General features: G+C 46.0%; 1 protein-coding gene and 1 pseudogene across 1 annotated transcript in view; one reads left to right on the forward strand and one right to left on the reverse strand.

The window, feature by feature from the left end:
- Positions 1-2,217: 2,217 nt before the first annotated feature.
- LOC147962270 (uncharacterized) lies at positions 2,218-3,259 on the reverse strand (annotated as a pseudogene).
- A 1,259-nt stretch (positions 3,260-4,518) lies between these two features.
- LOC125520063 (GDSL esterase/lipase At3g09930-like) overlaps positions 4,519-23,176 on the forward strand; it is a 34,079-nt gene continuing 15,421 nt past the window's right edge. The window contains exon 1 of the mRNA XM_087534124.1: positions 4,519-4,620. Coding sequence (XP_087390250.1) covers positions 4,519-4,620 — 102 coding nt within the window. The remainder of the gene's footprint in view (positions 4,621-23,176) is intronic.

The raw sequence follows: 23,176 nt of genomic DNA on the forward strand, positions 1-23,176 counted from the left end.
GCGTACAAACACTATGATAACTTTGGAGGGGGGTAGGGTTGTTGTAATACATCACCGATAACTTCTACATGAATAACATCGTAATTTATGCATCATAGAACTAATAACTTATGTGCAACACGCTGATAACTTTTAACCCGGGAAATAAAGTTGAAGAAATATGTCACCGGTAATTTTTGCGCGAATAACATGGTAATTTATGCACCGCAGACCAGATAGGTTAGGTACAAACATGGCGATAACTTTGACTCGGTAACTCATGTGTGAATAACATGATAATATATGCACAACTGAGTTGATAACTAACTTAGTTCAGGTGTGATAACTTCTGACAGGGATGGTGGCCACCGGGGGGGGGGGGTGCATATTGTTAAACACCCTTCGGTAACTCGTGTAAGAATAACATGGTAATATGAACACAACAGAGCTGATGATTTAGTTAGCCCTGGCCTGGTAACTTTTTGACCGAAAAGGTTATCAAAACATGCCAACGTAAGATCTAGTTTCGAATGTCTCATCGCAACGAATTTCTCATGTGAAAATGATTTTTGTAACGAAGCGGTTGTTTGAGTAACAAAACATTTTCATTTTTTTGAAATTCAGTGGAATCCTCCCTTACATTAGCATTTTGTGTCCTCTTGGGAAATGCATGAATGTGTATGTGGGGAGAAGATCGAAGAAACCATTTTATATGCCCCGGTAATTTCTGTGGAAACACTATGATAATTTATGCTCAACTAGCATGATAACTCGCGTTGCACATCCGTGATAACTTTTTACCCCCCCCCCCCCCCCCCCAAAGCCGTTGGAACATACCAACGTTGGATCTAGTTTCCAAGATATCATCGCGACAAAATCATTTATGTGAAAACAATTTTTCAATTAGGACGGCAGTTTGAGCTACAAAAACATTTTGAAGTTCTAAAATAGGGAGAATCTAGGATAACATCAACATTTTTTGTTATCTAGGGCATGCATGCATGTGCACATGAGAAGAAAGGCTGAAAAATAATTTTTCATGTCTGATAATTTCTTGAAAACAGGTTGGTAACTTATGTGTCAAAGGCATGATAACTTACATAGCCCAGACCTGGTAACTTTTACATGAAAAAAATTCGTCGGAACATATCAACATGTGATCTAGTTTCGAAGATCTCGTCGCGACCAACATTTTATATAAAAACATTTTTTCAATTGGATAGGGCTAGTAGTGCCTGCAGTCGGACTGCAAGATGCAGCCCTAGCGTCTCGAAGGATCCTTCCGTCTTGATCCCATCCCGGCGAGAGGCGAACTATGAACGCCAGATTTCAGTTTAGGACGATAGGAACGTGTTAATACCAGCGATAAGAGCAGGCAAGGGTAGAGGCGATGTGAGAAGAATGTGATCAATACAGAGGGATCCTTGGAGATGCACCGGAGACGGGATAAGGAAGCGCCGGTGGATTGTTGTGATTTGGGAGTGGAAGAGCATATCTCTTAGAGTATCTTCAGCCGCGCCCCCAACAGGCTCTACCCAAGCGATTTTTCGTGCCGGCATCCAAAAATCGGCCTAGTCGCGCCCCCAGAAACCCGTTTTTCGCTGGTTTGGACCGAAACTGGCGTCGGCGGACCCAAGCCGAACCCGTCGCACTGGGGGGCGCCCGAGGGCGCCGGCGCGAGCGTTTTTGGCGTGAAAGAGGATGAGCCCGTCGAGTTAGCGAGACGCCGCTTCATCGCCCTCACTGCCTCGGTTCCCGCGGGAATCAATGCAAAGGTTGTCGCCCCAGTCAGTCTCAATTGATGCCTCACGGGTGGACCAGTGAATGCGCCGCGACGCGCGCCCCGCCAGGCATGCAGCCCGTCGCCGCCCAATTGCGGCTATAAAAGGCGACCTCCCCGCTGGTGGACGCCACAGCTCTCATCTCCCCCCTCCGACGCAGAAAGCAACACTCTCCCCCTCTTCCCGCCGAAGAAACAATGGCCGAGAGGTACCCAGGCGACGGCGCAGCGAACGGCTTCGGCCGCCGCCACCTCCAAGAGCCGGAGGCGCGCCTGCTCTACGAGCTCGAGTACCCGGCGCCCCCGGGCATGCGGGTGCCGGGGACGTGGAGGCTAAGCGCCGGCGGCGTCCTGGTGCCACCGTTGCCTGAAGGGGCGGTGCGGCAGGCCGAGATCGCCCCCATCTGCTCGTCCCTGACGGAGGAGCAGCGGAACGAGCCGAGCTATGCCACCGACAGTCACATCCTCTGGACCATGTACTTCCAACGCCGCCGTGAGGAGCAGATCGCCTTCACCAACGACGTCATCCCGCGGAGACGCATCAACGCCGCGGGCGGCGCGAGTGGTGGGGCGTGCCAGGCCGCACCCTCAAGGCCGTCCTCGACCACATCGACAGCGGCAACGTGCCGCGCCTCGAGTACCCGCCGCGGCCGTCCTTCTCTCGCCGTCGTGGTAGCTCCTGGACGCTGCGGCGGATGGAGCTGGGGTCGTCCTCGTCCTTGGGCTTTGGCTCGCCAGCCGCGCTCCGCCCCGTCAAGCCTGATCCGAAGGAGACGCCGCTCAGGCGCCGCACCCGCAGCGGCGCCCTCGTCATCAACAAGGGTGCCCGGCCCACCCAGCACGGTTCCTTCCACCTGGTCCAGCCGAAGCCAGAGCCGGGACTGCTCTCGGTGAAGTGGGAGCACGTCGAGATGGCGGCCTACAACGACGAGTTGGCCCTCAAGTGGGCGAAGGAGGACTACGTCCGGAAGCAGGTACGCCACCAACGCCGGGCGTACACACGCGGAGCTCCAGGTTCGAGGCCGCGGGCGCGAGGAGGGCAGCGTTATCGTCCTCGACAGCTACGAGGAGGACGAGGCCGGGCCGTCCAGCGCGCCACCGTGCCTCGGCGGCCCTGGCCAGGGCTGCAATAGGGACGGCGCCGGCCCAAGCCAACCGCGCAACGACGACGAAGATGGTGACTACACCAGCTTCTACAAACTTCTCGGCATGTAGACGACGACGGTGGCGGCGGTGGCGGCTAGACGTAGTTTGGCATAGTTTAGGCGTAGTCTGCAAGTTTTCGTGTTTTTTGTACAAATTTCAATGAAGGTTTACCGAGTTCGAGCAAAAATCGCCGAGTTTGCATATATTTGTACGGAACATCGCCGAAACCCGGGGCGACCTGTGGGCCGACAATTTGGAATAAAGTCGCCCCCCACGCGTCATTCTAGCGCCGGCTCGCCCTAGGCGGCTCTTTTTCGGTGCCCTGGGAGGCCGAACGACTGGAGATGCTCTTAGAATTAATGTCGGTAAATGAAGACGAAGAGAAAGCGATCGATGTTAAGTTGTTAACTTGGGTACCAGCGGATGGGTAAATGCCAATGAGCGGTGCGCCCGGGGATTGATATTAACTGTTAGTTATTTGTGTCAGTTTCACGCGCACATCGCGGCTGTGTGGCCCGTGCTTGGCCGAGAGATAGGGAGAAATTGTTTTTATATGTGGGATCTATTTGATGACGTGGACAACTTGCAATGACATGGTGCATAGTTGATGTGGACAATGTGCATGGTAGAAGAATAGAAAATAGTGGGGAGTAATTTCTTAAGAATAATAGACGATAGATAAAGCTATTGTTCGGATCCGACTTGTCCCGAGGAGGCCCGCTCCTTGTTGCGTGAGAATTTCTCCCCCACACTTGCCACTCTTTTCTTCCTTTTTCGTTGAGTGGGTGCTCTCCATGTGCAGGAGCTCTCTAAGTATAAATTTAGTGATGGATCAACCTATGGATGTAATGAAGCGCATCCCACATGCAAGAGCACTCTAAAATACATTAGTGATGGACCAATCTATAAAATGAAAAGACCGGCAACACACATGCATTCAAACTAGACGACGTCGGCGCCATGGATGAAAAGTCGCATCGATTAAGAACTTGGCCAAATCAAAATATGATTTCGTCATTGTGTTCATTGTGATGAGATCTTCTTTGAAATTTGAGACCATATGGACATGTTCTGATGAATATTGTCGAGAAACAATTTTACCATGAAAACCAAGTTCCCGTTATGAACATGTTTCTTTGGCACATATCAATAAAATTGAGACTTGTTTTGAAGCAAGTGTTCAATACAAACCTTACTTTTCACACACAAATAGGTAGGCCAACCTGGTGTTTGACACTATATTATCATTTGCACAATTTTAAGAGACTGCGCTTGTATTGTTTACAAGAAATTAATGTGACGATATGTAGCATGCAAGACAAATTTATTCATACAACTTTTCTTCAAAGAAACTAGTATATGGTCTAAAAACACAAAAGGAACTAAATTGCTATACAAGCACCTTACCTTTTTTTGCGGGGTATACAAGCACCCTACCAACGACCGGAACACTTGTGAACCGTCCCAGATCGGATCTGAGCCCCCACGGCATCCCTCCGTGGAGTGACTCGGGTGGCGGTGCGTGCCACCCTACCCTCCCGCCGCCCTCCCAGACCTGCGCAAAACCCCTAGTGGTGGCTCGCGGCGGGGCCCGTTTACTCTGATGCTCAGGGATGGCCAATGCGGGGTGGTCTATCAAGGCGGAGGCGTCGGGAGAGCTCGGGGCTCGGTGGCACGGCGGCGGCGTCCTCGCGGAGGGCGAGCGGCGACGCAGTGTACCTCAGATTGGTGGTGGTGTCCATCTTCTCCGACGGAGGTGGTCGGCCTGATGCTGGGTGGTCGGATCTCGAGATCCGTCATCTAGTCCCGACAGCGAGTCGGGGAGACATAGTTGCCGGTGAAAAGCGAGATGACGGTGGGCGATGGTGGTGTTCAATGCTATTACCTTGATGAAGGCATCATCGTGTAACTATTATCGACCCACTCCTGCTGCTCCAGGGTAAACTCTAGGATCTCTTCTTATAGATCGGACGATGGCGGCATTGCGATGTCATTTCTCTCTTGGGAGCATAGTTTGTGGAGCATCACTGAAAGAAAAAGGTAGGAGGCGTGGAGAGGCTCCATCTTGCATGGAGCTTCGGTGGAGATGTCAAGTCATGCCTAGTCGACAGGTGCTACGCTATGTCATGCATGTTCGGCAGGTACTACGCACGACATATCTTCCAGTGTCTTCCTGTCTAGATGGACGAGCGTAGGGCGGTGGCGTCAACGGATAGCCGGACTAGCAAGGATGATGCGGATCTCTCTCCTGAAGATGGGTTAGCGGTTCGATGTTGATGTTGGCTTTTGATACGTGTGCATGTAGTGTACGCTTTAGGTCTGCTGCACCGGTAGTTGGTTCCAATATGTTATGTGGATGGATTGGTATGACACCGATTTTAGATATGGGGAGTGAGAGCACTCCACATTATCGAGTTTGCAGGTGTGAGTGGTGGCTTTAGGTGGCTGATAACCCACAAGTATAGGGGATCGAACAGTTTTCGAGGATAGAGTATTCAACCCAAATTTATTGATTCGACACAAGGGGAGCCAAAGAATATTCTCAAGTATTAGCAGCTGAGTTGTCAAATTCAACCACACCTGGATACTTAATATCTACAGCAAAGTATTTAGTAGCAAAGTAATATGATAGTAGTGGTAATGGTAGCAAAAGGTAACGGTATCAAAAGTAATATTTTTGGTGTTTTGTTGTGATGATAACAATAGCAACGGAAAATTAAATAAGCGAAGAACAATATATGAAAAGCTCATGGGCAATGGATCGGTGATAGAGAATTATGCCGGATGCGGTTCATCATGTAATAGTCATAACCTAGGGTGACACAGAACTAGCTCCAATTCATCAATATAATGTAGGCATGTATTCCGAATATAGTCGTACGTGCTTACGGAAAAGAACTAGCATGACATCTTTTGTCCTACCCTCCCGTGGCAGCGGGGTCCTATTGGAAACTAAGGGATATTAATGCCTCCTTTTAATAGAGTACCAGAACAAAGCATTAACACATAGTGAATACATGAATTCCTCAAACTGCGGTAATCACCGGGAGTGGTCCCGATTATTGTCACTTCGGGGTTGCCGGATCATAACACATAGTAGGTGACTATAGACTTGCAAGATAGGATCAAGAACTCTCATATATTGATGAAAACATAATAGGTTCATATCTGAAATCATGGCACTCGGGCCCTAGTGACAAGCATTAAGCATAGCAAAGTCATAGCAACATCCAACATAGTGGATACTAGGGATCAAACCCCAACAAAACTAACTCGATTATATGATAAATTTCATCCAACCCATCACTGTCCAGCAAGCCTACGATGGAATTACTCACACACGGCCGTGGGGATGGTTGATGATGACGATGGCGACGGATTCCCCTCTCCGGAGCCCCGAACGGATTCCAGATCAGCCCTTCCGAGAGAGTTTAGGGCTTGGCGGCGGTTCCGTATCGTAAAACGCGATGAATCCTTCTCCCTGGTTTTTTCTCCCCGAAAGTGAATATATGGAGTCAGGGTTGAGGTCGGTGGAGCGTCAGGGGGCCCACGAGGCAGGGGCGCGCCCAGGGGGGTAGGGCGCGCCCCCACCCTCGTGGACAGGTGGAGCCCCCCCGACTTTGATCTTCCTTCCAGTATTTTTTATATATTCCAAAATAAATCTCAATTGATTTTCAGGTCATTCCGAGAAATTTTATTTCTACACAAAAATAACACCATGGCAATTCTGCTGATAACAGCGTCAGTTCGGGTTAGTTCCATTCAAATCACGAAAGTTAGAGTCCAAAACAAGGGCAAAAGTGTTTGGAAAAGTAGATACGACGGAGACGTATCAACTCCCCCATGCTTAATCCTTTGCTTGTCCTCAAGAAATTCAGTTGATAAACTGAAAGTGATAAATAAAACCCTTTACAAACTCAGTTTGCTCTTGTTGTTGTAAATATGTAAAGCCAGCATTCAAGTTTTCATCAAAGATTATGAACTAACCATAGTCACAATAATATTTAGGTCTCATGTTTACTCATATCAATGACATAATCAACTAGCGAGCAATAATAATAAATCTCAGATGACAACACTTTTTCAAAACAATCATGATATGATATAACAAGATGGTATCTCGCTAGCCCTTTCTGAAACTGCAAAACATAAATGCAGAGCACCTTTAAAGATTAAGGACTGACTAGACATTATAATTCACGGTAAAAGATATCCAGTCAAGTCATACTCAATGTAAACTAACAGTAATGAATTCAAATGGCAGTGGTGCTCTCCAGCTGGTGCTTTTTAATAAGAGGATAATGACTCAACATAAAAGTAAATAGATGGGCCCTTCGCAGAGGGAAGCAGGAATTTGTAGAGGTGCCAAAGCTCGGTTTTGAAATAGATATGAATAATATTTTGAGCGGTATACTTTCATTGTCAACATAACAACCAAGAAATGGCGATATCTTCCATGCTACACACATTATAGGTGGTTCCGAAACAGAATGGTAAAGTTTATACTCCCCCTCCTCCAACAAGCATCAATCCATGGCTTGCTCGAAACAACGAGAGCCTCCAACTAACAACAGTCCCGGGAGAGTTTTGTTTGCAATTATTTTGATTTGATTTGCATAAAGCATGGGACTGGGCATCCTGATGACCAGCCATTTTCTCGTGAGTGAGGAGCGGAGTCCACTCCTCCTGAGAGTAACCCGCCTAACATGAAAGATGCGGACAACCCTAGTTGATACATGAGCTATTCGAGCATACAAAACAGAATGTTTATTTAAAAGTTTAGAGTTTGGCACATATAAATTTACTTGGAATGGCAGGTAGATACCATATATAGGTAGGTATGATGGACTCATATGGAACAACTTTGGGGTTTATGGAATTGGATGCACAAGCAGTATTCCCGCTTAGTACAAGTGAAGGCTAGCAAAAGACTGGGAAGTGACCAGCTAGAGAGTGACAACAGTCATGAACATGCATTAAAATTAATCAACACCGAATGCAAGCATGAGTAGGATATAATGCACCATGAACATAAATATCGTAGAGGCTATGTTGATTTTGTTTCAACTACATGCGTGACCATGTGCCAAGTCAAGCCACTCGAATCGTTCAAAAGAGGATACCACCCTATCATACCACATCACAACCATTTTAATAGCATGTTGGCACGCAAGGTAAACCATTATAAGATCCTAGCTAATTAAGCATGGAATAAGCAACTATAATCTCTAATTTTCATTGCAAACATGTTTATTTATAATAGGCTGAATCAGGAACGATGAACTAATCATATTTACAAAAAACAAGAATGGTCGAGTTCATACCAGCTTTTCTCATCTCAATAAGTTCATCATATAATCATCATTATTGCCTTTCTCTTGCACGACCGAATAGTGTGGATAATAATAATAGTGCACGCGCATTGGACTAAGCTGGAATCTGCAAGGATTCAATTCAAGAGAGAAGACAAGGTAATATGGGCTCTTTGTTAGATCAACAATAATGCATATGAGAGCCACTCAATCATTTTAATAATGGTCTTCTTCTCTTGACCCCCAAAGAATAAGAAAATAAATAAAACTATTTACACGGGAAAGCTCCCAACAAGCAAAAGAAGAACGAGAAATGTTTTTGGGTTTTCTTTTAATTATTACTACTATAGGAATGGAAAGTAAACTAGCTGAAAGATACAACTATTTTTTTTTGTTTTTCTTAAGGTTTATTAAACACACAAGAAGAAAGCATAAAAAAGGGAAAATAAACTAGCATGGATGATACAATGAAAAAGTATGAGTACCGACAACTAGCAATGAGTGTGTGAATATGAATGTAATGTCGCTGAGAAAGACGTACTGCCCCCAAGCTTAGGCTTTTGGCCTAAGTTGGTCTGGCCACGGCTGGCCTGGCGGATATCCAAAGTAATAGTTGGGGTCGTATTTGTTGGGGAACGTAGTAATTTCAAAAATTTCATACGCACACGCAAGATCATGGTCATGCATAGCAACGAGAGGGGAGAGTGTTGTCCACGTACCCTCTTAGACCGAAAGCGGAAGCGTTATATCAACGTGGTTGATGTAGTCGTACGTCTTCACGATCCGACCGATCAAGTACCGAACGCACGGCACCTCCGAGTTCTGCACACGTTCAACTCGATGACGTCCCTCGAACTCCGATCCAGCCGAGCTTTGAGGGAGAGTTCCATCACCACGATGGCGTGGTGACGATGATGATGTTCTACCGACGCAGGGCTTCGCCTAAGCACCGCTACGATATGACCGAGGTGGATTATGGTGGAGAGGGGCACCGCACACGGCTAAGAGATCCAAGGGATCAATTATTGTGTCTATGGGGTGCCCCTGGCCATGTATATAAACGAGTGGAGGAGGGGAGGGGCCGGTCCTCTCTATGGCGCGCCCTAGGGGAGTCCTACTCCCACCGGGAGTAGGATTCCCCCTTTCCTAGTAGAACTAGGATCCCTTCCGAGTAGTAGGAGTAGGAGAGAAGGAAAGGGAAGGGAAAAGGAGAAGGAAGGAAGGGGGCGCCCCCCCTCCTTAGTCCAATTCGGACCAGCCCATTGGGAGGGGTGCGGCCACCCTTTGAGGCCTTTCTCTCCTTTCCTGTATGGCCCATTAAGGCCCGATACGAATTCCGTAACTACTCGGTACTCCCAAAAATACCCGAATCACTCGGAACCTTTCCGATGTCCGAATATAGTCGTCCAATATATCGATCTTTACGTCTCGACCATTTCGAGACTCCTCGTCATGTCCCCGATCACATCCGGGACTCCGAACTCCTTCGGTACATCAAAACAAATAAACTCATAATATAACTGTCATCGAACTTTAAGCGTGCGGACCTACGGGTTCGAGAACTATGCAGACATGACCGAGACACGTCTTCGGTCAATAACCAATAGCGGAACCTGGATGCTCATATTGGTTCCCACATATTCTACGAAGATCTTTATTGGTCAGACCGCATAACAACATACGTTGTTCCCTTTGTCATCGGTATGTTACTTGCCCGAGATTCGATCATTGGTATCTCAATACCTAGTTCAATCTTGTTACCGGCAAGTCTCTTTACCCGTTCCGTAATACATCATCCCGCAACTAACTCATTAGTTGCAATGCTTGCAAGACTTAAGTGATGTGCATTACCGAGAGGGCCCAGAGATACCTCTTCGACAATCAGAGTGACAAATCCTAATCTCGAAATACGCCAACCCAACAAGTACCTTCGGAGACACCTGTAGAGCACCTATATAATCCCCAGTTACGTTGTGATATTTGGTAGCACACAAAGTGTTCCTACGGTAAACGGGAGTTGCATAATCTCATAGTCATACGGAACATGTATAAGTCATGAAGAAACACTACTAGGAAAACGGCTATAGATGAAATGGACACTAATGGCGCACCACGTGTGTGGTGCGCCATTAGAGTATAGCAATGGCGCACCACATACAGGTACGCCATTAGTAATATATTACTAATGGCGCACCTGGTGTGCGGTGCGCCATTAGAAGTTTTGAAAAAAAAACAAAATTTGTTACTAATGACGCACCGTGCCTGTGGTGCGCCATTACTAGTTGACATAGTAATGGCGCACCACACCCACGGTGCGCCATTAGAAGTTTTGAAAAAAAAGTAAAAAAAACAAAAAAAAATTGTTAGTAATGGCGCACCAGTGGACAGTGCGCCATTACTAGTTTTTAACTAGTTATGGCGCACTGTCCACTGGTGCACCATTATTAAGTTTTTTTCAAAAAAAAATTCAAAAAAAATTTCAAATTTTTTTATATTTTTTTCTTTCAAAACTAGTAATGGCGCACCGTGAGTGTGGTGCACCATTACTAGTTTAACTACTAATGGCGCACCACCCCACGGTGCGCTATTACTAGTTTGCCCGGTTTCCACCGAATGCACCCCCCCCCCTCGTGGACCGCCTTTTCAGTTAAAAATAAATAAAAAAATGATAAAAATGTCAAAAAAAAATAAAAGAAAATAAGTTTGCCATGTGATATGTGGTCTAGTTGTTGGGAAATTTTACAAATATAAATTTCGACTTTATTTGCAAAATCTCTGTGGAAATTTGTAAAATGGGCATAACTTTTGCATACGAACTCGGATTAAAAAGTTTTATACATGAAAAATCATCTACTCGAAAAGTTACATCCGAATTTAATTGGGGGAACCCCGTTAAACATTTTCAAAATCCCCAAAAACCTAACACAAAAAAAGTTATGGGGCTTTCAAGATCTAGAGGCAAAAAAATTCAAAAAAAAGGTTTTGATTTTTTTTAATTTTGTTTCAGAAAATGATACGTAATATGACCGGGAAGTTTGAAATATTTTTCAAAATTTCATCATAGTCATGAACATGAACAAAGTCCTAGACATCAACAAGGTATAATAGGATTGATATGCTAGATATATCAACAAGTGCCTGTGAAGTGAGCTGTTGCTGGGATTGGATAGAACTCTGAAGTTAAGCGTGCTTGGGTTGGAGTAGTGTGAGGATGGGTGACCTTTTGGAAAGTTTGACCATGGAGTGCGATTTGACCTGAGATTAAGCATATTGACCCGAGATTAAGACATAATGACCTGAGATTAAGAAAAAAAGAAAAAAAAAATTGAAATTTTTTGACAAAAATTAAAAAAAAATCTGAAAAAAAATGGCGCACCATGGAGTACTTCTATGTGGTGCGCCATTAGTATACCAGATACTAATGGCGCACCGTGGGCCATATTAATGGCGCACCAGCGTTGCGCCATTAGAATACCAGATTCTAATGGCGCACCACAGGTGCGCCATTAGAAAAAAATTCTAATGGCGTGATTCTAGTGGCGCACCAGTAGTGCGCCATTAGTATTGAAAATAGGTGCGCCACTAGCAGCCCTTTTTCTAGTAGTGAAAGCAATAGCAACAAACTAAACGATCAAGTGCTATGATAACGGAATGGGTCAAGTCAATCACATCATTCTCCTAATGTTGTGATCCCGTTAATCAAATGACAACTCATGTCTATGGTTAGAAAACATAACCATCTTTGATCAACGAGCTAGTCAAGTAGAGGCATACTAGTGACACTCTGTTTGTCTATGTATTCACACATGCATTATGTTTCCGGTTAATACAATTCTAGCATGAATAATAAACATTTATCATGATATAAGGAAATAAATAATAACTTTATTATTGCCTCTAGGGCATATTTCCTTCAGTCTCCCACTTGCACTAGATTCAATAATCTAGTTCACATCGCCATGTGATTTAACATCAATAGTTCACATCACCATGTGATTAACACCCATAGTTCACATCGTCATGTGACCAACACCCAAAGGGTTTACTAGAGTCAATAATCTAGTTCACGTCGCTATGTGATTAATACCCAAAGAGTACTAAGGTGTGATCATGTTTTGCTTGTGAGGGAAGTTTAGTCAACAGGTCTGCTACATTCAGATCCGTATGTATTTTGCAAATTTCTATGTCAACAATGCTCTGCACAGAGCTACTCTAGCTAATTGCTCCCACTTTTAAATATGTATCCAGATTGAGACTTTGAGTCATCTGGATCAGTGTCAAACCTTGCATCAACGTAACCCTTTACGACGAACCTTTTGTCACCTCCATAATCGAGAAACATATCCTTATTCCACTAAGGATAATTTTGACCAATGTCCAGTGATCTACTCCTAGATCACTATTGTACTCCCTTGCCAAACTCAGGGCAGGGTATACAATAGGTCTGGTACATAGTATGGCATACTTTATAGAACCTATGGCTAAGGCATAGGGAATGACTTTCATTCTCTCTCTATCTTCTGTCGTGGTCGGGTTTTGAGTCTTACTCAACTTCACACCTTGTAACACAGGCAAGAACTCCTTCTTTGACTGTTCCATTTTGAACTACTTCAAAATCTTGTCAAGGTATGTACTCATTGAAAAACTTATCAAGCATCTTGATCTATCTCTATAAATCTTGATGCTCAATATGTAAGCAACTTCACCGAGGTCTTTCTTTGAAAAACTCCTTTCAAACATTCCTTTATGCTTTGCAGAATAATTCTACATTATCTCCGATCAACAATATGTCATTCATATATACTTATCAGAAATGTTGTAGTGCTCCCACTCACTTTCTTGTAAATACAGGCTTCACCGCAAGTCTGTATAAAACTATATGCTTTGATCAACTTATCAAAGCGTATATTCCAACTCCGAGATGCTTGCACCAGTCCATAGATGGATCGCTGGAGCTTGCATATTTTTTTAGTACCTTTAGGATTGAAAAAACCTTCTGGTTGCATCATATACAACTCTTGTTTAATAAATTCATTAAGGAATGCAGTTTTGTTTATCCATTGGCCAGATTTCATAAAATGCGGCAATTTCTAAGATGATTTGGACAGACTTAAGCATAGATACGAGTGAGAAACTCTCATCGTAGTCAACACCTTGAACTTGTCGAAAACCTTTTTGCGACAATTCTAGCTTTGTAGATAGTAACACTACTATCAGCGTCTGTCTTCCTCTTGAAGATCCATTTAATCTCAATGGCTCGCCGATCATTGGGCAAGTCAATCAAAGTCCATACTTTGTTCTCATACATGGATCTCATCTCATATTTCAAGGCCTCAAGCTATTTCGCAGAATCTGGGCTCATCATCGCTTCCTCATAGTTCGTAGGCTCGTCATGGTCAAGTGACATGACCTCTAGAACAGGATTACCGTACCACTCTGGTGCGGATATCACTCTAGTTTACCTATGAGATTCGGTAGTAACTTGATCTGAAGTTACATGATCATCATCATTAGCTTTCTCACTAATTGGTGTAGTAGTCACAGGAACAGATTTCTGTGATGAACTACTTTCTAATAAGAGAGCAGGTACAGTTACCTCATCAAGTTCTACTTTCCTCCCACTCACTTCTTTTGAGAGAAACTCCTTCTCTAGAAAGGATCCATTCTCAGAAACGAATATCTTGCCTTCGGATCTGTGATAGAAGGTGTACCCAACATTTTCTTTTTGGTATCCTATGAAGACGCACTTCTCCGATTTGGGTTTGAGCTTATCAGGTTGAAACTTTTTCACATAAGCATTGCAACCTCAAACTTTAAGAAAAAATAGCTTAGGTTTCTTGCCAAACCATGGTTCATACGGTGTCATCTCAACGGATTTAGATGGTGCCCTATTTAACGTGAATGCAGCTGTCTCTAATGCATAACCCCAAAACGATAGTGGTAGATCGGTAAGAGACATCATAGATCGCACCATATCTAATAAAGTACGGTTATGACGTTCGAACACACCATTACACTGTGGTGTTCCAGGTGGCGTGAGTAGTGAAACTATTTCACATTGTTTTAACTGAAGGCCAAACTCGTAACTCAAATATTTTACTTCTGTGATCATATCGTAGAAACTTTTATTTTGTTACAATGATTCTCCACTTCACTCTGAAATTCTTTGAACTTTTCAAATGTTTCAGACTTGTGTTTCATCAAGTAGATATACTCATATCTCCTCAAATCATCCGTGAAGATCAGAAAATAATGATACCTGCCGCGAGCTTCAATATTCATCGGACCACATACATCAATATGCATGATTTCCAACAAATCTGTTGATTGCTTCATTGTTCCGGAGAACGGAGTCTTAGTCATCTTGCCCATAAGGCATGGTTTGCAAGCATCAACTGATTCATAATCAAGTGATTCCAAAAGTCCATCAGCATGGAGTTTCTTCATGCACTTTACACCAATATGACCTAAACGGCAGTGCCACAAATAAGTTGCACTATCATTATTAGCTTTGCATCTTTTGGTTTCAATATTATGAATATGTGTATCACTACGATCGAGATCCAACGAACCATTTTCATTGGGTGTGTAACCATATAAGGTTCAACACTAATCCCAAAAGTATAGGGAGTGTGTGATGATGATCATATCAATCTTGGAACCACTTCCAACAAACAACATCACTTCACCCTTAACTAGTCTCTGTTCATTCTGCAACTCCCGTTTCGAGTTACTACTCTTAGCAACTGAACCAGTATCAAATACCGAGGGGTTGTTACGAACATTAGTAAAATACACATCAATAATCCGTATATCAAATATACCTTTGTTCACTTTGCCATCCTTCTTATCCGCCAAATACTTGGGGCAGTTCCGCTTCCAGTGACCAGTCCCTTTGCAGTAGAAGCACTTAGTCTCAGGCTTAGGACCAGACTTGGGGTTCTTCACTTGAGCAGCAACTTGCTTGCCGTTCTTCTTGAAGTTCCCCTTCTTCTCTTTGCCCTTTTCTTGAAACTAGCGGTCTTGTCTACCATCAACACTTGATATTTTTCTTGATTTCTACCTTCGTTGATTTCAGCATTACGAAGAGCTTGGGAATCGTTTCCGTTATCCCTTGCATACCATAGTTCATCACGAAGTTCTACTAATTTGGTGATGGTGACTAGAGAATTATGTCAATCACTATCTTATCTGGAAGATTAACTCCCACTTGATTCAAGCGATTGTAGTACCCAGACAATCTGAGCACATGCTCACTGCTTGAGCTATTCTCCTCCATCTTTTTAGCTATAGAACTTGTTGGAGACTTCATATCTCTCAACTCGGGTATTTTCTTGAAATATTAACTTCAACTCCTGGAACATCTCATATGGTCCATGGCATTCAAAACGTCTTTGAAGTCCCGATTCTAAGCCGTTAAGCATGGTGCACTAAACTATCAAGTAGTCATCATATTGAGCTAGCCAAACGTTTATAACGTCTGCCTCTGCTCCTGCAATAGGTCTATCACCTAGCGGTGCATTAAAGACATAATTCTTCTGTGCAACAATGAGGAAAATCCTCATATCACGGATCCAATCCGCATCATTGCTACTAACATCTTTCAACTTAGTTTTCTCTAGGAACATATCAAAAATAAAACAGGGGAGTTAAACGCGAGCTATTGATCTACAGCATAGATATGCTAATACTACCAGGACTAAGTTCATGATAAATTTAAGTTCAATTAATCATATTACTTAAGAACTCCCACTTAGAAAGACATCCCTCTAATCCTCTAAGTGATCACGTGATCCAAATCAACTAAACCATGTCCGATCATCACGTGAGATGGAGTAGTTTCAATGGTGAACATCACTATGTTGATCATATCTACTATATGATTCACGCTCGACCTTTCGGTCTCCGTGTTCCGAGGCCATATCTGTTATATGCTAGGATCGTTAAGTTTAACCTGAGTATTCCGCGTGTGCAACTGTTTTGCACCCGTTGTATTTGAACGTAGAGCCTATCACACCCGATCATCACGTGGTGTCTCAGCACGAAGAACTTTCGCAACGGTGCATACTCAGGGAGAACACTTGTACCTTGATAATTAGTGAGAGATCATCTTATAAAGCTACCGTCGAACTAAGCAAAATAAGATGTATAAAAGATAAACATCACATGCAATCATAATATGTGACATGATATGGCCATCATCATCTTGTGCCTTTGATCTCCATCTCCAAAGCATCATCATGATCTCCATCGTCACCAGCATGACACCATGATCTCCATCATCTTGATCTATATCAATGTGTCGTCACATGGTCGTCTCGCCAACAATTGCTCTTGCAACTATTACTATCGCATAGCGATAAAGTAAAGCAATTATTTGGCGCTTGCATCTTATGCAATAGAGAGATAACCATAAGGCTTTTGCCAGTTGCCGATAACTTCAACAAAACATGATCATCTCATACAACAACTTATATCTCATCACGTCTTGACCATATCACATCACAACATGCCCTGCAAAAACAAGTTAGACGTCCTCTACTTTGTTGTTGGAAGTTTTACGTGGCTGCTACGGGCTTAGCAAGAACCATTCGTACCTACGCATCAAAAACCACAACGATAGTTTGTCAAGTTGGTGCTATTTTAACCTTCTCAAGGCCCGGGCGTAGCCACACTCGGTTCAACTAAACTTTGAGAAACTGACACCCCACTACTAGGAAAAGGCCTACTAATGGCGCACCAGTTTTGCCTACTAATGGCGCATCACTGGTGCGCCATTAGTATCACGCCACTAGTATTTATTACTAATGGCGCACCACTAGTGCGCCATTAGTATATGGCGCACCACCGAGTGCACCATTAGTATATAACACCATGCACCATTAGTATGCCTCCCAGGGGCCATATTTAACCATGTGCTTTGGCACACTAAAGGCGCACTGCGGATGCATGCGCCATTAGTATACTTGGCATACTAATGGCACACTGTTTGGTGATGCGCCATTAGTATACTTTGGCATACTAATGGTGCACTCTGTAGTGATGCGCCATTAGTATGAATATTACGTTTTTTTTACTTTTCTGATTTTTGCACAGGTTACAAAATATATTATTTGAAAGAATATAGACAGTAGCACACAACAACAGCAGATTCATCGAATACAATAGAAGATTAGTCTCCTAATACAATTCATCATATTAGTCTCCGAATTCAAAAGACCGAACAAAGATAAAACATTACAAGTCTCGAGACCGCGAGTATCGAGTTTGTCTTCACATTACAAGTCGATATCGATCATCTAAACTACCATCACATGGAAGAGAGCTGCGGTCATCACGATGAGCATCATCGCGATGAAACTGGTCTTCATCCGGTTCCTCCAACGCTCCCTCCTCTCTCCCGCTAGATAGCGGGCATATCTAGATTCCGCCTCCGCCCTAGTGGTGTACCCTTTGTAATTGTTACCGCTGAAACGGTGAACCTGTCTCCGACACTCCTCCCAGTCGTCGTAGACTCCGGGAACCTTACCCTTGTACACGACATACGACGACATCTCTATGCACAAGCCAAACAACAGACAATACATACATAAGCAATATATAAGTATGCAACAAAAGGATCGGAAGAGAAAAGCAAGACATTAATAGCACGATTCATGGTCCTACTAATAAATAGCATCGATTACATCTAAGTTGAACGACTGTCCAAACCAAAGAGACATACAATTCTTTAAAGTTTAATTACAACATGAGCCAATCAATGTTTCAAAACTACACATCACTACTTCCGACTCGACTCATGGACAGAAGCGTGGATGAAGCCACCGTCTATCGTGATGGTCATGAAATCGCGGGTGTTGTCAGCCTACATTTGTAGCATTCCGTCTATCTCAATGTTGGACGGTTGATATCTGAGGAAGAACTGCCACGAGGTATGAAGGACATCTTGATGGATGATGTCCGCAAACTCCGACTGGATGCGAAAGAATTCTTGTCTAATGTCCGCGTCTTGGATTGCCTACAAGCTCGTGGCCCAATCTTTGAGATTATTTGGTAGCAGAAGGTGATGATGGCCCCTTACGATCGCCCGCATGTGATGGAGGGCGTAGTAGGAATCCTTCTGATCGCCAGGCGGCTGCTTGACGCAGCAGAACGTCGTATTGTGGGCGAACACGTGCTTGCCGTACTTACGAACTGCCCTGGTGAAGGTGCCTCCAGATTTGGCGTAGCCAGGGAGAACATCATCAAGAACTTTCTTGATATTTGTGTAGTCTATCTTGGAGTTACAGTTCGGGTCGAAATACGTGGCCATGGAATATTTCGGGCTTAAGAGGATGAGTGTGCAATGTGTGTCACTGCACAGAACATGAAATGTTAGAAAAAAAAGAACGATCGAAATCTAAGAAATCATATGTTACGGGGCGGTTAAGGGATGACTTACTCGGGAAAGAAAGCTACAAGGAAGTTATCCTTATCTGGGTTTGCCAGAATGACGTCTTCGAGGTGTGAACTCGCGACTTGGCGGTCCCTAGTGCTGCTCAAGATTTTGGCACGCATGTAGAAGGGGTCGACGATCACGATGTCTGGGGTCTTGTCTCTAGTGATCCGCATCTCCATACTCAGCGAAAACAGCCGAACGAAGGTGTAGTGCAGCAGATGAAGGTTAAACATAGCAAAGATGTCATCAAACCGCAGGACGATCGTACCCCCGATGTCGCCATCCATAAAGCCCTTGCCCTCTGGCACCTTGGCCGTGAAAATCGGGTATGCCACATCATTCTCTTTGAGACGCTGCTTCTCCAAAGAAAGAACACTGTCGTGCAGACTCCGCATAGCACCGGTTGCAGCACTGAGCATATTTGTCGGTAGCATCGCTCTACCCGCCACATGCACCCTCCTCGAGATATCCTTAGGTGAAGGTGGCCCGTCCTGAGCACGGATCGTACTCGGTGCTGGCTGGCTCGCACCGGCGCCCTTTTTACTCTGCCGTTTCCGGCCCTTCTTCTTGATCTGCTGTAATGGGACCGAGTTCTGCTCACAGACCGCCTTCTTGAGCGTGTTGGGGCTGATAGTATTTGGCACCTCCGCTATCTGAGGCTTGGTGAAGGCGGCAGCTGGAGGCATCTCCTGAGAACTGAACGCCAGATGACACCTGTTGCAATTCGGTTTCTCCGCCATACCAGCTAGATCGCGGTCGTCTTGTTTGGGTTCTTGAGAAGGACGCCTGCAAAACTCGTCACCGTACCCATGTTCGGCAAAGTACTTATCGACGTTGGTAAATGTACCATCATCGTTGTCGTCGTCGTCCGGATCCTGTGCCATATGCATGTCCGGATCCTGTGCCATAGGGATGTCCGGCATGTCTGGTAGCGTTGCGGCGTTCTTGCCATGGCTTGGCACCGGCACGACTGGCGGTCTTGTCTGTGGGGTGGTGTCCCCCGCCCCCAAACGAATCTGGCTCTTCGGCCAAAGCAGGGGCCAGCTTACGCAGGCGCTGAGGGTCATCTCATCTTCTTCGTCGGCCCCAGCGGGTCGAATCGGAGGTAACAGCTCGTCGCAGCCTGGCAGCACCCGAACCACTTCAACCCTATACATTGTGGGTGGCATCGGATTACCGTGGAACACGGGGTTGCCCGGTTGAACGATTCTGCCCTTGGAGACATCGACCAACTCGCCGCCCACGAAGTGCAGGAGAGTGCAAGGAACGTCGGCGCGCCCTGCGAAAACATGTAGGGCGTCAGGGATGCCCAGTCAAAGGCAAGGAGATGAAGTCCTCGGCCGAGAGGCTTAGTTACCGTGATGCCGTCGAGCTCGGCTAATGTCGAGGCACCGCCAATGGCGGGCGTGCAACTGACGGAGGGGCCGCTTAATGGCGAGGTGCCGGCCGGCGTACACCCGGGTGCATTAAGCTCCAATGCCGGCGTCGGAGACACCAAAACCGCCGCCGCGAGAGACACCAATGGCGCGGCCGCCGTAGACACCAATACCGCCGCCGCCGGAGACACCAATGGCGCCGCCTGCACGTTGTGCGAGTTGCTGGCCGTGAAGCTGGGAATCGGGGGCGGCCCCTGTTGGCCACCCGCAATCCACGTCGTTATCCCATGAATCAAGGTAGGCATAATGCCGGTGATCGTCGATCCCAGTTGTTGTTGCACTTGCTCTTGGACCATCTCCGGAATCCGCGCCACTTGCGCCTTGAGTGCTTCAACTTCGCGCGACTGGCTTTTTGAGCTGGTCTTTTTCTCCTTTCGCCCACCAGCGGCATAGTATGACGACCATTTTGTGGACAAGCCTTTGCCGGCCACACGACCAGCTGACGTCGCCTTATTGAGCTTATCCATGTTTTTCATTACGTTCAACGCCCTATTCAAAGGGGTGTCGAAAGGGGAGCTCTGAGACGATCCCGTGCTACTACTTTCTTTGTCCTGCGGAAGGAACATGAACCATTTAGAAATATTGGGGATTAATTAGAATGAAACCATATGGAGCTAATTACGCGGGGGTCTATTCCTTACCAGAACAAGCTCAAGCTCCTTGGTCTTCGGATCCGTGGTAAGCTCCTTTGTTACCGGGTCCTCCTTGTACCGGGCCCTGAGAAAGTTCCTGGTCTGCTTGTCACTGTATTTCTCGAAGCGGGGCGGTAGGCCTTGCTCAGCACGCTCCGCGTCCTCCTTGTCCCATACAGGCTCCGCCACTCTGTAACCGCCGGGACTGAGTTGGTGGACCCCTATGTTCAACTGCCGCATTTCTTTCCCCCGCTGACTTGATTTGGAGGTTGCGGGGCTCTTGCACTTGATCTTGAACTCCTTGTAGTCATCTTCGCTAATCAAAGGATATTTCACCTTGATCTTCTCATAACTATCACCTTTGTCAATCATTGCCTTCACCGTGCTTTGCCAAGTAGACAGGGCCGTGCTCATCGTCATGAGGGCGGCACCATTCACTTTATTACCCGAGAGGCGTGTGTTTGCGAACTCAGCGGGGAACTTGTATCGTTCGTGCAGCTTCGTGAAGAGGAGGCTGTGCAAATTCCCTCGGTCCTTATGCCTTAGGTTATTGGTGTTGATCGAGGCGGTGCTCCGGAGAATGCACCCGAGCTGAATCGAGTACCCCTTGACTACGTGTTTGGGCACCGTCGGATGCCCGTCGGAGTTCACTTCAGTAAATTCCTCCCTGACGGTGCCGAGCACGTTCAGGCGCCAGTCCTTCCGTTGCCTCTTCGGTTGGCTGCCATCTGTGCGTGCACCGCCATCATCAGTGGTGGCATCTGCGGCGCCATCATCAGTGGTGGCATCCGCGGCGCCATCATCAGTGGTGTCATCCCCGACGCCACTAGGGGTTGTGTAGTCAGGATCGGTGTCTTCCGCGACGTCCTCATAGCGGTGAGGTTCTTCCTCCAAGTCCTGGGACAGCTCCCAGAATTGCTTGCCGCCCGAACCGCCGGCCTCATCGTTGTTGGCCATGTTTCGCTCTAAATAGGAAAAAAGTTTGACCAAAAAGTTGGTTATTGTCAAGGAACAAGATCATGGTCTCATCATTTAGGGTTTTTCGACACCGAGGCATCCTAAAAGCTAAGCTTTTATCATTTAGGGTTTGTCGACGCCGAGGCACCCTAAAAGTCTAAGCGTACATCATTTAGGTTCTCATCGACACCGAGGCACCCTATAGAAGCCAAGTTCAGTTTTCATCATTTAGGGTTTATCGATGCCGAGGCACCCTAGGTTGGGCCTAATCACTTGGCACTAATCACTTGGCTCTATTGCCACCTATGTTGGGTTTATCGTCTAGGGTTTATCGATGCTAAGGAGAATTCTAAGTTGGGCCTCATCACTTGGCTCTATAGCCACCTATGGTTTAATGCAGCAAGAATGGCGGGGCAGTTGATCCTACTTAACTAAGTACTAGTCACCTGTGTGCATAGCACGGCGGTAAAACCAGTCTCGCGTAAGCCTACGCGTAATGTCGGTCCGGGCCGCTTCATCCAACAATACCGCCGAACCAAAATGTGACATGCTGGTAAGCAGTATGACTTATATCACCCACAACTCACTTGTGTTCTACTCGTGCATATTACATCACCGCATAAAACCAGGCTCGGATGCCACTGTTGGGGAACGTAGTAATTTCAAAAATTTCCTACGCACACGCAAGATCATGGTGATGCATAGCAACGAGAGGGGAGAGTGTTGTCCATGTACCCTCGTAGACCGAAAGCGGAAGCGTTATAACAACGTGATTGATGTAGTCATACGTCTTCACGATCCGACCGATCAAGTACCGAATGCACGGCACCTCCGAGTTCTGCACACGTTCAACTCGATGACGTCCCTCGAACTCCGATCCAGCGGAGCTTTGAGGGAGAGTTCCGTCAGCACGACGGCGTGGTGACGATGATGATGTTCTACCGATGCCGTGCTTCGCCTAAGCACCGATACGATATGACCGAGGTGGATTATGGTGGAGAGGGGCACCGCACACGGCTAAGAGATCCAAGGGATCAATTGTTGTGTCTATGGGGTGCCCCTGGCCACGTATATAAAGGAGTGGAGGAGGGAAGGGGCCGGCCCTCTCTATGGCGCGCCCTAGGGGAGTCCTACTCCCACCAGGAATAGGATTCCCCCTTTCCTAGTAGAACTAGGATCCCTTCCGAGTAGTAGGAGTAGGAGTGAAGGAAAGGGAAGGGAAAAGGAGAAGGAAGGAAGGGGGCGCCCCCCCTCCTTAGTCCAATTCGGACCAGCCCATTGGGAGGGGTGCGGCCACCCTTTGAGGCCTTTCTCTCCTTTCCTGTATGGCCCATTAAGGCCTGATACGAATTCCCGTAACTACTCGGTACTCCCAAAAATACCCGAATCACTCGGAACCTTACGATGTCCGAATATAGTCGTCCAATATATCGATCTTTACGTCTCGACCATTTCGAGACTCCTCGTCATGTCCCCGATCACATCCGGGACTCCGA

This window comes from Triticum urartu, chromosome 7A (assembly GCF_056163025.1).
Source record: "Triticum urartu cultivar PI428250 chromosome 7A, HENAU_Tu73, whole genome shotgun sequence".
Lineage (NCBI taxonomy): Eukaryota > Viridiplantae > Streptophyta > Magnoliopsida > Poales > Poaceae > Triticum > Triticum urartu.